The 14,197-nt window shown below is 41.9% G+C and overlaps 1 protein-coding gene across 2 annotated transcripts in view; it reads left to right on the top strand.

The window, feature by feature from the left end:
- The first annotated feature begins 6,631 nt into the window (after positions 1-6,631).
- Positions 6,632-14,197, top strand: part of SPPL2A (signal peptide peptidase like 2A) — a 23,337-nt gene continuing 15,771 nt past the window's right edge. For both annotated transcript variants that reach the window (XM_072982066.2, XM_072982065.2), the window contains exons 1-7: positions 6,632-6,822; positions 10,444-10,563; positions 11,081-11,263; positions 11,828-11,911; positions 12,488-12,621; positions 13,000-13,148; positions 13,595-13,691. In XM_072982066.2, coding sequence (XP_072838167.2) covers positions 6,769-6,822; positions 10,444-10,563; positions 11,081-11,263; positions 11,828-11,911; positions 12,488-12,621; positions 13,000-13,148; positions 13,595-13,691 — 821 coding nt within the window. In that variant the 5' untranslated portion in view covers positions 6,632-6,768. The remainder of the gene's footprint in view (positions 6,823-10,443; positions 10,564-11,080; positions 11,264-11,827; positions 11,912-12,487; positions 12,622-12,999; positions 13,149-13,594; positions 13,692-14,197) is intronic.

The raw sequence follows: 14,197 nt of genomic DNA, 5'->3' as shown, positions 1-14,197 counted from the left end.
GAGAAGCAACGAGGGATGAAGGGCGCTCCGATTGGCTAGTTTGCCCCGGGCCCTCGAGTTCCCTCAGGCGGACCCTGCAGGGCGGCAGCCTCCCTCCCAGAGCAGACGTTGGCGGGCCGGGGGCGGTTTAGAAAAGGCGGGCTAACGGGTTTCAAATCAATAATAAATAAATCTGAGAACATGGCTTGAAATAACCTTTGGAAAGCCACACTGCAATCTGCCAGTTCCAAAGGCGACACTGTAGTTTTTTCTCGTTTTCCTTTCTCAAACGGAAACAGCCCAAAATTGCCCCTTTGGAAATTAAATAAAGCCTAGAAATGGATTAAAAGGAAATCTTTCTAAGGGGAAGCTCATGAGGAGAAAATTTTAAAAAAAATCAATATAGGCTCCCGGTTAAGATTTTACAGCCATCCGATTCCCAAGCCTTGGAAGTAGGGAAATAAATGCATGCCAAGTAAAGTATTTATTGCTCGTTGCTTCTTTGGACGTCCAGAGTATAACGATTAGGCTTCAAAATCGACACAGCCCCAAATCCTTTATTATTATTATTATTATTATTATTATTATTATTATTATTATTATTATTATTATTATTATTATTATTATTATTATTATTAATAAAACCATCTGCATTGATTCTTCATTAATTCAATTGGAGGGTCGTACTCTGGCAAGGCAAATAACTAATTAGAAAATCCTCACTGACTGTCAAGGTTCAAGACTATAAAGTCTTAGCTGAAGCTAGCAGCTCATTTTATCAATTATTTCCAGCGAAGATCACAGCTGTTCTCTGGGACTAACGCCTAAGCACATATAAATGGGGCCCAAATGGTAGGAGCAGGGCAGGCAAAAGCTCCCCCCAGAGGAAAACTCATCAACTGGGATAATTAGCAGAAAGGAAACTGATGATTAGAGAATGGTGTGCATATATAAGGGGTGGATGCCACTTAAAAATGTTCCTTTCAGGAAGGCTGTCAAGCTAACTAGCTTGGAAGAGTTTGATGTGAGTTTTTAAAATGTTCTCCCCTCACTTGTAGCGATATAGTAATATATTATTTTAGTGTTATCGGTAGTGACTATTTAATATGTAGTCCAGACTATTGAGCAATAATATAAAAATGGTGGAATGGCATCAGCTCGAATCTACAGCACACTGGTGTGTTTTGTGGCAAAATAGCATTGAAATAGCAATACACAATATTTTACTAACAGTTGAGGAAATATAAAGCATGCTAAGACTTCGGGTTCTAAAATTCTGAAAACAGACCAACCCTTAAAGTCTACTTCACAATACATATTAGCTACTACTACATCCAGTCTCTGGTGAAAGAGAAATAACAAGTCCTGCTTATTATAATCAGGATATCTTAAGAGAGGAGAGCTTTGCTTTACAAGCCATCCAAAGTAATCTATCTGAGGTGAAGTAAAACGGTTTTCTCCCTAGTTAAGGATACCCTTAGTATTCCTTAATGCAGCCTAATAGCTACTATTTATGTAAGTTACTATTACTCTACTCACTGTAGCAGAGGAGAGAGACTTCTCCTTTTTTTGGCCACACTAGTTAAAGAATTCTGGGAACATTAGTCCCAAAAGGCAACCTATCTTCTCTCTGAACCGAGTCCAGCTAATGGAAGGGGAAAGTTTAGACTGATTGACTATAACTTCACATCAATGTTTTCTTTTGTTCTCCAAACAGTAGCTTTGACATAAAGTATCTCGTGTTAAAAACACTCTTTTCCTTCTATATATATTATGTAACTCTTTGCTTTTATAATGTTGACAACATGAAATAAGAGGATTACAAACACCTATTAGCCCTTGTCTGTGTCCCGGAATTGACTCTCCTTGCACAGGAACTGTTAAAGGACAACATAAATAAAGGTAAAAAGAAGCAGGAAACGGCTTGGCAACAATGTACGGAAACAGAGGAAAGGTTACAGTGAGTGCAAGCATCAACTCTCTTCTAGCCCAGGGTACCTTGGCCTCAGATAGAATGAAGTGGCATGTTAAACTTTTAAATTGCCTTTGGCTCCTTTCATCTTTCACTCTTGATGCTGTTACAGATTGCGACCATGACAGAGTTCCTGGTTTGTTTTCATTGCTGCATTGGTGACCAGCCCCCAATGGTGAGTTTATTTTGTTTCAGAAATGCATGTGTTGGCTTTCAAGGCACAAGACAGCTTGCATCAAAACCATTGTGCAAAACCCGTTAGATTACCAGTAAAACTCCCCAAACTAAAACATTAAAACAGCAGGGGAGTTGTGAGTCTACCCAACTGAAGAAACGAGATGGGTTTCGTGGCTGTCTTTATAGCAGCCATGGTGATTTTTGCAACTTATCTGAACCCTTTTTTCATTAAAATCCATATTACTTCTCTCTCTTGGCCTTTCTAAAGAAGAGGCATCCACGACTTGACAGAAATATGATCGGAGAGCCAATGAACTTTGTACACATCACCCACGTTGGAAAGAAAGAAATGGACAGTAGCCCTCCTTCTGTAAGTATGTGCTATTTGTGAGGGTGCCGGGAAGCAAGGTGCAAGGGTAGCGCAGGCTTTGATATAACCACTATGGTGCAATGAAGTGAACTGGGCACAGTGGAGGACGACCCTACTTCCAATAGTTGTAGCTTGCAAAAGACAACTCACTGTACAGGATACACACAGTCTAGCTTCTAAACTTAACATGGCACTGTGTTAAAGGAACACATACAATGGAAGAAAATAAGCAAAGTCTGCCACTGAACAGAGTTAGCATAGTGCACTGGACAAAATACTGGACTTGGATTCAGGATACTTGGGATGAAATCCCCCTTTGGCCAAGGAGACTCATCGGTAACCCCTTCCTGAATATCTCACCTACCTTGAAAACCACATTAGGGTCACTGTAAGTCTTGACAGCACATAATAAAGCAAAATGTGCTGCTTATATACTGCCCCGTAGCGCTTAAAGCAGTCTCTGGATGGTTTGCAATTTAATGATGGAGGCTAGATATTGGCCCTGTTCCCACATGAGCTGGGAACTCAATTTATTGATCTTGGAAGGATGGAAGTCTGAGTCAACCTTGAGCCAGACGTGTGAGCCCGTCAGGACTGAACTCAGAATCTTGACTACAATATTGCAATTTGACCACTAGGCCATAAGGGTCCTAATACAAATGGATAACCTAAACACAAAGTCAAAAGTGGAAGTTACACAAAGATGTGGAATTACTCAGTTTTAAAGGGTAGAATGTAGCATTTTATTAACAAAACTTAGAATATAGTGTTCCTTTTAATAACCTTGAGCTTTCAGGAAAGGATTGTGGTTGAAAACTGAATTGTGATAACAAGTGTGCCTTTTCTAGGTTGAGCAAATTCAGGAACGGATGAATTCCAAAGGAGGCTATAACAACAATAATTCTACACCTACACAGATTTAGGAGATGTTTAAATAAAATTAAATACAGTATGTTCTGTTCTGAAAGTAAATGGGTCTAATGAATATAATTGATTGTTTTCATTATAAATTGTCGTATTTTGACTAGGATTGTAAATCGCTAAATTCATGTCAATTCTTGTTCTGTAAATGTCTGTTTATGCTGGGGATTTCACCTCTATGAAAGCAATACGTACAAGGCATCTTAATCCTGATAACAGAATTATATATACTAGTGCTAAATGATCTAAAACCACTACTTAAAAATGGTGGCTGCAGTTGTAAGTTATACTTCACTTCCATCAATAAACTGAGATTGAAAAGTCTTTTGCTAGGAAAGGGGAGAGGTTAATTGAGCCAGTTTTGCCTTCTATAGAACAGAAATATTTCCAGATAAGGTTGTACCAAGCAAACATGTCAACATCTGATTTCAGTTATAGTTTGTTTGGGCTCGGGAAAGATACTGTCCCTCTGGAAATACTGACTGTTCATAACATGCCAAGGTACTAAGCATTCTACTTATTAGAACATAATAGTACGTACTCGTAGTCTTCAGGTTTTACAAATACTGCTGCATGCCTTCCCTTAACAAAAAATTTGGAAGTCTGTTCAGATTTTTGCAATGATAGATCCTGCCATAAAGGAGTATGGCCCTGTGTGATATTTTGGGTTCTCTCCTGACATGGGCAAATGGTACATCTTGGAAAGAGTGTTTATATTGTAATCCTTTTATACTAATTGAAAGCTCATAAGTATTATGAATGGAAAATGTAAGGCTTTGGTGAAGGAGACTTCTGCAAAAGAATCTGGAAACATTCAGCAGGAGCAGGTGATAGGATTCTTGCTGTTACTATAATTGGGAGTTGTCATACCAACGTTCTAGAAAGATTTGATTTTAGCAGCAGGGTGGTATTCTGCTATATTTGTTGTCCATGTCCTCATCTTCTACACTTCTGATAAGGCTATGAAGTCTGGCCCTTGTGGGTCGCTTCTGAGATTTGTGCATTCTCTGCTCAATGCTAACTGAAAATGGCATCCACCAGCATCATGAGTACTTTCCTGTACTGTCAGTACTTAACTAGAACAGTAGTTTGGGCTTAGTACACACATGGTTCTTCAGAGATACTTCATGGGAACGGAGTGACAGCAGCTTGAATCACAAGCTTTGAGAACTGCTATACTCTTTGGATGCATAAGACTATCACACCTCATTTTCAGCTGGGTGAAGTGAAAGCAGAGAGTTGAAGCTCCCTTTTTAATAACCACTGGCAACACTGAAGGAAGTTTCCTGTTAGGTATGGTGCTCCTCGTTCTACTAGAGAGGACCAACTTCAAGTTTTAAAAGTATGCATTTTAACTAGTGATCTGTGTACCATTTTAAACATACAGTAAATCAATCTTATTGAAATATTCACAAGTGTGTATGTGTATTATTAAACATAATGTATGGTGTTGAAAAACTTCTGTACATTTCTGACAAAGAGAACAGTTGGTTCATGTTTAAGTAACTATCCAGTGGAACAGCTAGAAGTCAATGATCATTAAAAGGTAAATGTCATACAAATTCTCTGGTTCAAATTGAGCATTTCATATTATTGCTATGATTTTGAAAATTCTAATTCTCCCTTGAATATAAGGGCTGCTTTAGAATAAACATGACCTTGCCTTGATGCCTTGTTCTACAGACACAACCATGAGGACAGACAGCAGCACCACCACCACCACCACCAGCAGCAGCTTAATAGTACAGAACTGCTGAAAATTGACTTCTCTATTCTTATCAAACAATAGAATGGAAGAATATTGTGTGTGCCCACAAAATGGATTGGAAGAATGAAATCAGCTTTCATTAGAAAGTGCTAGAACCAATGGCTTTTGTGGGATGACTGCAGCAGGAAATAATGGACCCGAAATATCAGCATCAGGGTGCTCAAAGCATTGGTTGTGTCATCTCTTATCCTCTGAGGGTTCAAGAGGTTGGCACTCCTCCTCCTCCTCGTGGCCTAACAGGTCTGAATCACGGAGTAGCCACATGAATTGCTATGGCTAGAAAGTCCTTCTTTTGTCTAACTATCTCCCTCCATGTTGTGTTCGTCATTCCTCACCCCATGGAAAAGGCAAGCTCTGGCAGTTGGAGAGTGGCATCCAAGCACTCCTCCACCTTAGCAGGGACCTGGACGGCTGGTGGCAGCCGAACCTTATAGGTCTGGACACCACCGGCAACAGCATGCCATGTTGTCGGCTTGATGAGAATCCAAACCCAACGGACATGGCAAGGTGCCACGTCCGCCCGGGCCCACTTCCACCTTCTCAGCCACCCAACCCCTGGACGACAACTGCCAGGAATCAAAAACCGCCACCCAATTCCCATCTGAACCCAACCGAAGGCGCCGCCCCCTTTTTTGGACCCTCAAAATACAGGGTGTCCAGGGCAGGCCTCGACCTTCCTCACCCTTTAGGGTTGGCCTGAGGCAAGGGGGTGGTTTCCGATTTCCCCCTGCTCTGGTCAGAGAGGTGGGACCCTTGCCTTGCGGGGCCTTCAGCATCCTTCCCAAGCCTCCCCCATTGACCATCTGGCCAGGAGAACGCCCCTCCCTTGCCCCGGAGGCAGAAAGTGGAGCAGAAAGAAAGGCCTGCCACCTTTCCACCCCACATTCGCAGCTCCAGCCACCCCATCTTACCGATTCCTTTTATTTATTGAAAACATGGGCGACCTCAGGCCTAGAGTACAGCAACAATTCCACATACAGTACAGTATATCTATATCTTTATACATAGATATAGTATATATACAAACACATACTGTATATGGATGAATAGATACATATAGATATACAGTACTGCAACAATTCCATATACACACACCCTCCGTATTTACCTCTATTTCAATATTTTAAGCTCGTATCTACCCACCGGCCTCCAGGAGCCCCCCGTCCCGTCTGCTGCTAAGGAGGCCCCAGGCGGCGGCCTTCTCCTCCTCCTCCTCGGGGCCCAGGTCTACTTTTCCGAAGCGCAGGGCACTCTGCCCATGCTCAGAGGCCCCCTGCGGGCCGAGGAGGCGCTTCCCTGCCCAGGTCGTGACGGGCGTCGAGGCGGGGGAAGAGGAGACGCGAGAGGGGCCGGATCCGGCCGGCGCCTCCGCCTCCCGAGGCTTCCTCTGCCCTGCGAGGGGGGGGAGCGGGAAATCCCGCCCCGAAAAGCCGCCTCGGAAGCCGCGAAAACGAAAGCGAAGGAAGGGAAGGGAAGGGAAGGGAGTAAAGGGAACGGAAGGAGAGAGCCGAGGAGGGCCGGTGGTTTCCCAGGAAGAGCCGCGGGCGGCGGCGGCAGCGGCGGCCGAAGCGTCGCCTCACGATGGCGGCTCGGGCAGCACTCCAGGCCGTGGCTTGGGGCCTCCTCGTCACGCTGGTAAGGACGGGGGGGGGGTCTCGGCCTGGCCTGGCCTGGCTTCTCGGAGGTGGGGAAGAAGAGGGCCTCGAGCCCACGTTGGGCCAGGTTCCCCCTTTTTGGGGGGGAGGGAATGGGGTTGGTGGTGTATATCTCTCTCTGTGTATATGTGTTTTGGGGGGGACTACAACTCCCAGAATCCCCTGGGTTTCTGAGAGTTGTAGTCGTCCCCCCAAAAGGAGGGTTTTCCGAGAGGAAAGAAGTCCTATGGCTCTTTTTTGGGGGGGAGGTTTAAAGTCCGAGCTGTGACTAGAAGTTAAAAAAAGAATAGACTCATAGCTGAGGGGAACTCCTGGTTTGCCTGCCACCTGTCCTGTCAACGCAGAGCTGACGGGAAGAAGCACCCCCACAGAAACAGCACACCCCCTAAGGCGGGAGGAGGTTTGAGGGGGAGCAGGAAAAGAGGAAGAGCGAAGGCGAGAGGGACTGGCTCCCTCAAGGAAGCCCCTCCCAGAGCTTGCAAGACCTGAGCTGCAGAGGACAGCCCCCCCCCTCCCGGGGAGGTCCCTTCATCCAGAAGGGTTATGATGATGAGTGGTGGGAGGAGGAAGCCTGATGGATGGTGCATAATGCTATTCTTTTATTTATTCTATTTAAAATATTCTTATCCCACCTTTCTCCTTGAAAGGGACCCAAGGCAGCTTACAAACAATGAAAGACTAATATTTAGAGCTATGAACAATGAATAAGGAGGCATTTCACAAAATTAACATTAACATTAAGATCAATAATAACAACAACAGTAACAGTAACAGTAACAGTAACAGTAACAGTAACAGTAACAGTAACAGTAACAGTAACAGTAACAACAACAACAACAACAACAACAACAACAACAACAACAACAACAACAACAACAACAACAACAACAACAACAACAATAATAATAATAATAATAATAATAATAATAATAATAATAATAATAATAAGATGAGAAGTTGACACCAAATTTTGAAAACTCATTTGTCTGTAGTTTATTGGTTTTAAGGGGTCCAGTAGCAGGGGTTTAGATCTCTGGCTGCAATGCCCAGAGGTTGGAGGTTCGATTCCCCCCCCCCCCCGTGGCTCCTTGACCGGGGCTGGACTGGATGATCCAGGGGGCTCCTTCCAGCTCTGCAGTTATAAGACCATCCTCTTCCTCATTCTGACAGGTGTTCTTGTGAATGGCCCAGAGTAGCCATTTTGCTAGAAGGGCGATGTAAACATTGAGCAAAGAAATAAATAAATGCAGGTTGGCCATATGTACGCACACCGGTTTATGAATCCAAGGATGTTCTTTGTAGCCTGTGCTTTTATCTGGTCTTAATGCAGAGAGAACTTTGTTCTTGTGTGTACAGTCACTTTATGCTTTTCAAAATCTCCGATGCAGCAAAACACAGTGGGAATCTTAGGACGGGTGGAGAGAAAGGGGTTTCATCTTTCAGACAGGCAGAGGTCATTCCCCATTTATGTTTTTCTGCATTACATTCTTGTACTTAGTCCAACCCAGAGAGCACTAAGCTACGAATGTTGTCTCTTTTCTATTTGTTTGTTTGTTGTTGTTGTTTTGCTTCTCCATTGTTCTGGGGAGTATTTGAAAAATGCATTATCTTTCAGTCTTAAAGGTGCTACAAAATGCATGTTGAAACTGAGGAAACATGGCTCCTTCATTTGGGGAGGCAGAGGTGGGGACCCCACAGTGGACTCTGCATCCTCTAGTCCGAAGCCTGATGCTACTGACATAACTCAGAGGCAGCCTCTGTGTTTTCAGCCTCCCTCTTGGAACTTGAAATGCAGCTTCTGCGTCCACTGAATTTTTTGGAATTTTCTGACCCACCTCCGCCAAACTCTACAATGCAGATGGGCCTGCAGGACTTGAAAACTCACTTGCTTGTGGTTTAATGGGTTTAACAGTCTAGTAAAGGTACTATCCAGCCCGCTTTGAGATTTTCTATATGGACCGCACCGCTGTTCCTCCTTTTGCTTTTGGTGTAGGTTAGAATGTTGTGAAAATCTTATGATACAATCCTAAATAGATCTATTTTATGTTTAATCCTGCTGTATTCAATAGGGGCCTTTCTTCCAGGCATGGGTGCATAGGATTGCAATTTAAGATAGCATTTTCACACCTTTGAGTGGATGTGAGGAGGCCATGAGTCCCTTCTAAACAAAGCAGTGTTTTTGGGCTCCACTGTGAGCCATTATTCCAGGATTGATCTCAAAGGGTGTTTTGGGGCTAGCTGGCAAAAATAAAAATACTGTAAAAAAAAAATAATCAAAGGCTGTATTTTTCATTTTCATTTTCTTTGCCTTCCTGGCCAGTTTATACGTGGGGTTAAGTGATCTGACAGCAGTGCATGATTGTTTGTCCTTGTACTGTATTTTCATCTAGGGTTATTCTTGCAATTTCCAGAGTTACAGCAGTATCAGCAGAAATTTCAAACACCTTCAAAGTTCGCTTATGATCATCTGAGATATAGTTATCCTTTGCAAGTATTTCCTTATCTCCAAACAATATGATCAAGTAGTTATTCTTTCTCTAGAGAGCAGAAATGATGCCTGAAGGGTGGGCATAGGCAGTGAGCTGGCATTACCCCAAGTCCTTGCATAAGAAGCAGTGGGACTGAATGGGTACACGGTGCTTTGCTTGCTGCCTTTCATCATTCTCCACTGAAGTACGACATTATGCAGTTTTCGGGTTCACCTTTGCTGATAAAGTTCAGGATAAAGTACAGATCACTTCAGAGAACTTTACACTTTACAATCTGGTTCTGTTAACATTTGCAACATTGAAACCTTTTAAATAAATTGACAAAGCTGACATGGGGGGGGTCTCTTCTAAAGCTAAGATAACTTTAAAACTCTCATCTTAGTTGAGCTCAACACTTCCTTAACCATGAGCATTCTCAGGTGATTATCTGAAAGAAGGTTAACTGTAATTTTAGTTTTGGATTTGACAGGTATTAAATATCTGCCTCAGATTTAATAAAGAAACAATGTAAGAGAACTAGACGTTGTTGCAAAAATGTGAAATTAAGTATTCTAATAGAAACAACAAAGCTTTAAATTTGACTCTTAACATTTAAACCACTAGATTAAACAGACTTGAATTAAGATTTAATTCAGTAGACTTGAATTAAGAGTTCAGTTCAATTACATATAGGCATTTGGGACAGTTAGAATGTTTCTTTAGAGAATACATCAAATAAACATACTGGCTCAGATCACACTGAATGCTGGAAAAATTTCAGATTCAATCTTTTCTAGAAAATCAATGCCACCTCAGATTACAACAAGAAATAGAAGGTCGCAAAGGCTTATGCAGAGTGAAGATAGCTTGGTTTTACATTCCTGCTTGTAGAGCACATCTCAAAGTTACAAGTTTCAAATGTGTTTATTACTGTAGTCTCAAAGCTGTTTGGGAAATCTGGGTTTTGCAAAAATGCTCTGCCATTAATTTGAAAATACTGATACCTTGCTAGGATTGATGCTAAAAGTGATGTGTCAAGAGAATATTTCAGGCTGATATGAAATCTTTGGGAATGGTGCTAATTTTTTTAGTCATTTAAGCAGTGCTTAACAAGGAACTGTATTTTTCTGCAGGTAACTGCACAAGAAGGGATCTTGCATGCAGTTAAGAAGGATGACACACAATTAACAAGAGACTACTGTATATATTATAATACTAATTGGACAACTCTTCCCAAAACCGTAGATAATGTTGTAAGTAATAATACTTTTAAATTTCCTAAGATTCCGTTTAATTTCACAGAGGGAATTACTGTGTGTCAGAGCCATTCTGTATCTTCCTGACGTTGCATAACCGGCTAGACTGGGTCTTGTGTGGTTGTTTATGGTGTGACTGTGCCAGACTGTGCTCTGGAATGATGAGGAGGGCTAGATCTACACATGCTGGAAAAGGGTGGATGGAGTGGTCTGAGGCTTCAGCAGTAGATGGCTTCAGCTTGCCGGTGATTTTCATACAGTTGTGAATAGTCTCTTAGTTAAAGAAGAACCTTGTGAATGGACCACTGGCATGGAAGCAGGCACTAGCAAGGAGTTTTCTTTTTCTTTGGTACTGGGTTCTAAATTTGGTATTGCAGAGTCAGGAATTTTCTTCCTTTTGTTTCTAGTAAACAATAAAATGGTTAGGAGAACTGTACATTGTTTTGCGTTGCATTTGCGCTATTGAACTACTGAATGATCTTGTCCTTTATAAGAGGGTTTTTTTGTCTTCTAGACTTATACAGAATTGGAATTCTTGACCCCCAAATTGCTTTGCAATCCAACAGAGGCCACCCGCGAGATGGTCAAGGACAAAGCAATTGTCGTGCTGCGGGGAAACTGCACTTTCTTGGAAAAGGCAGCGATAGCTCAGAATCTGGGTGCTAAAATTCTGCTCATTGCCAGTGAAACTGGTGTGGTAAGTTTCCCCATGGAAGACTGTTTCTTCGTGGAAGATGTTTTGTTGAAACTATCATTGTTATTTCCATAACATCTCTGTGATCTTTCTTCAAGGTTTGGCTAGGTCTCTATCAGCAGGCCGTGTCTCACCCCACAAGGCCATTTTATCTCTGTTGTGGGTGCCTCCTAAAATCCAGTCAAGGTGTTTTTAAAAGTTCAAGATTTACTCCCAAGTTTTTTTGTGTGTGAAACGTTATTAATTTAGAGTGCTTTCCCCCCTTTCTTCTTCAGCTGACAACATTCATAGGCTGCTTATGCAAGATCACTAATAAACAGAAGGGTCCCTGCATCCCATTGCACTCGTAGTTAGAAAAGTGATGTGATACGATAGCATGGTAGAAGCATCATTCCTGCTTTTCTTCAGTTACAAGCTGCCAAGAAGATGTGTGGGACAAGAAATCATCATTTGGCACTATGCATGGGTCTCCTTGTTTGAGTGGGAAAGTGTGCGCGCGCATGTATGTAGACTTCAGATGATGATTGGTTCCGTAAAGCTGACACAGTATAAATTGCCTTCTTCTAGAGTACTCCGTATGGTAACAAGTCTGAAGATATTACTATCCCAGTGGCACTTGTAAGAAATGAGGACATGATTAATTTGAAGCAGGTGAGTAATCTTCAGGGCCATTTGCTTGCTTTTACAAACCCAAATGGATTGTGGTGGAAAGAGGAGATTTTGATTCCATGGTTAGGTCTTCCTTTCTCCTCTCTCTCTCCTGCTGCTGCTTTTCAGTATTTTACCCAGTGAAATCCACTCAGATATGAACATTTTTCATCCAGCGTTAGCGACTACATTCGCATAACAGTACCTCATTGGTCCTGTGCCAAATGGGAACAGCTAAACAAAGTCGAGACTTGCCCCACATGGTTGTTTATCAGGACATCTCAACCGGGCCCTGTGGGTTCAGCAAGTCAGAGATACCAACCCTTGGCTAGCACGTAGTTTAGCTTCCCGTAAGAAATTCCTCATTTCCTCTTGGACTCCTCATCTGTTGTCCAAACATACTTTGAGTTTCACTCTGATTACCAGAATGAGTTTTTTGTGGCTTAAACTTACGTGAGAGGCCTTTGAAAATACCTGTCATGGGCAGAGAAAGTAGTTGGGTTTCGTATGGAGGTGCAGAGAGTAGAGCTTTCAATTGTTTGGCCAGATGCATCTAACTGATATGTTTATAATTTCCAGACTCTTGGAAGGAATGTTAATGTGGCCCTGTATGCGCCCCCTGTGCCAGACTTCGACTACAGTATGGTGGTCATCTTTCTAATAGCTGTGCTTTGTGTGATCTTAGGAGGCTACTGGAGTGGCATGGCAGAACTGTAAGTTTCGATTTTACTTTATCGTGCCAACAGTTTCTGAAGGTTGCTGTTCCCATTTAATCTGCAATTTTTTTTGCGGTAGATTTTCACTTCCTCAGAGTGCAGAAAAACACAGCAACAGAAGGTAGATACCTGTTCAGAAATGAAAAGAGGGAGAGAGAGAAGCATCTCAGGATAGTTGTTCTGAAGGTGCAGTTGCTATCCTCTGGTGCAGTTTTATCTCTGCGAGTATACAGAGGGCAAATTGTCATCCGGCCTGACCATGATCAGGCTCCGGTTGTATTAGGAATCCTTGTTGGAAAGGTTTATAGATATGGTGAGAGAATGAGTTACATTCTTTTTTTATATACTGTATACTGCTTATATTTCTCCATACAGTGAACGCTTGAAGTTGGCCCCAGGCTCTAGAAGCCATGAATCATCAAACAATGAGGAAAACGTTACTTTATCACCTCTGACGGTTGTTCTGTTTGTTGTCATCTGTTGTGTTATGCTAGTCTTGATGTACTACTTCTATAAATATCTAGGTAAGAAGGTGCTTGGATTTATCTAGTTAGATGTGCTGCTCAGGCGATATACCTTTGTCTGGGTTGCAGGTGTGAGCTCTCCCTCTCTATATAGAAATAATGCATCCAGGACATGGGTCCTACCTTAGCCTTCTACCTGATCTGCTAGCTTTCTATGTGGAGAGTTTTTTAATATACAGGAACAGTCAGTTGTGGAGGCCATTTTGGAATCCGCAGCTTTGGTGAGATCCGCATCTTAGTCTCGAGGTCTTATGAGCCACACTGAACGGGTCTATTTATTCACTTCATTTATATCCTGCCTTTGTCCCAGATGGTTATCTGTGGATGTTTAAATCTGTATCTTGACATAAATAATTTTTACCCCTCACTGGGTGGTTTGTCATTGCATGATTCTGATAACTTAGTTTTTAACCATTTCCTTCTTCTCATGTTTCCTTTTTGTTTAGTATATGTCGTCATTGCAGTTTTCTGCTTGGCATCTGCCGTGAGCCTGTACAACTGTCTTTCTGCCCTAATTAGAAAAATACCTTACGGAGAATGCAGGTACGGTCCCTCACTCCACGTGAGTTTTAAAAATAGTTTTGTGGCTAATAAAAATAGTGACCTTTTTAGCTCACATTCTGCTTTAAAAAATGTAATATTTTGGTATGTGGCTAAACATTATTAGAAGTATGCTTTATTGTATTTCATTTATTGAACGTTACATTTTTCTCTTTGTAATTATGGTTAGCTGTCTTTAATGGTCCTTCACAGATTGGAATATGTATATGATAAAAATACATCTGAAAAATAATATTTTTCTGGTTGCAGGAAATCATTCCAAATTTAACTTAATTTTTATATTCCCTATGATGTGCTAAATATATCCAGTTATCTTCTGATACCATCTTGTAATTCTTCAGAAATGATTGGATCTTGGAAATAGGATTTTCTGGATGACAACTACCAGAGTCCCCCAACCAGGGGCTGGTGTGGTATTCTGGCAGCTGTAATAAAAAAATCAAGATTTCTAAGCTCTGCCTATGATTGCTACTAGACAAAAACATACA

The sequence above is a fragment of the Pogona vitticeps genome, chromosome 12 (genome assembly GCF_051106095.1).
Source record: "Pogona vitticeps strain Pit_001003342236 chromosome 12, PviZW2.1, whole genome shotgun sequence".
In the NCBI taxonomy this organism is placed as follows: domain Eukaryota; kingdom Metazoa; phylum Chordata; class Lepidosauria; order Squamata; family Agamidae; genus Pogona; species Pogona vitticeps.
The sequence above is the reverse complement of the archived record's forward strand: the minus strand, read 5'-3'. Positions and strand labels throughout refer to the sequence as shown.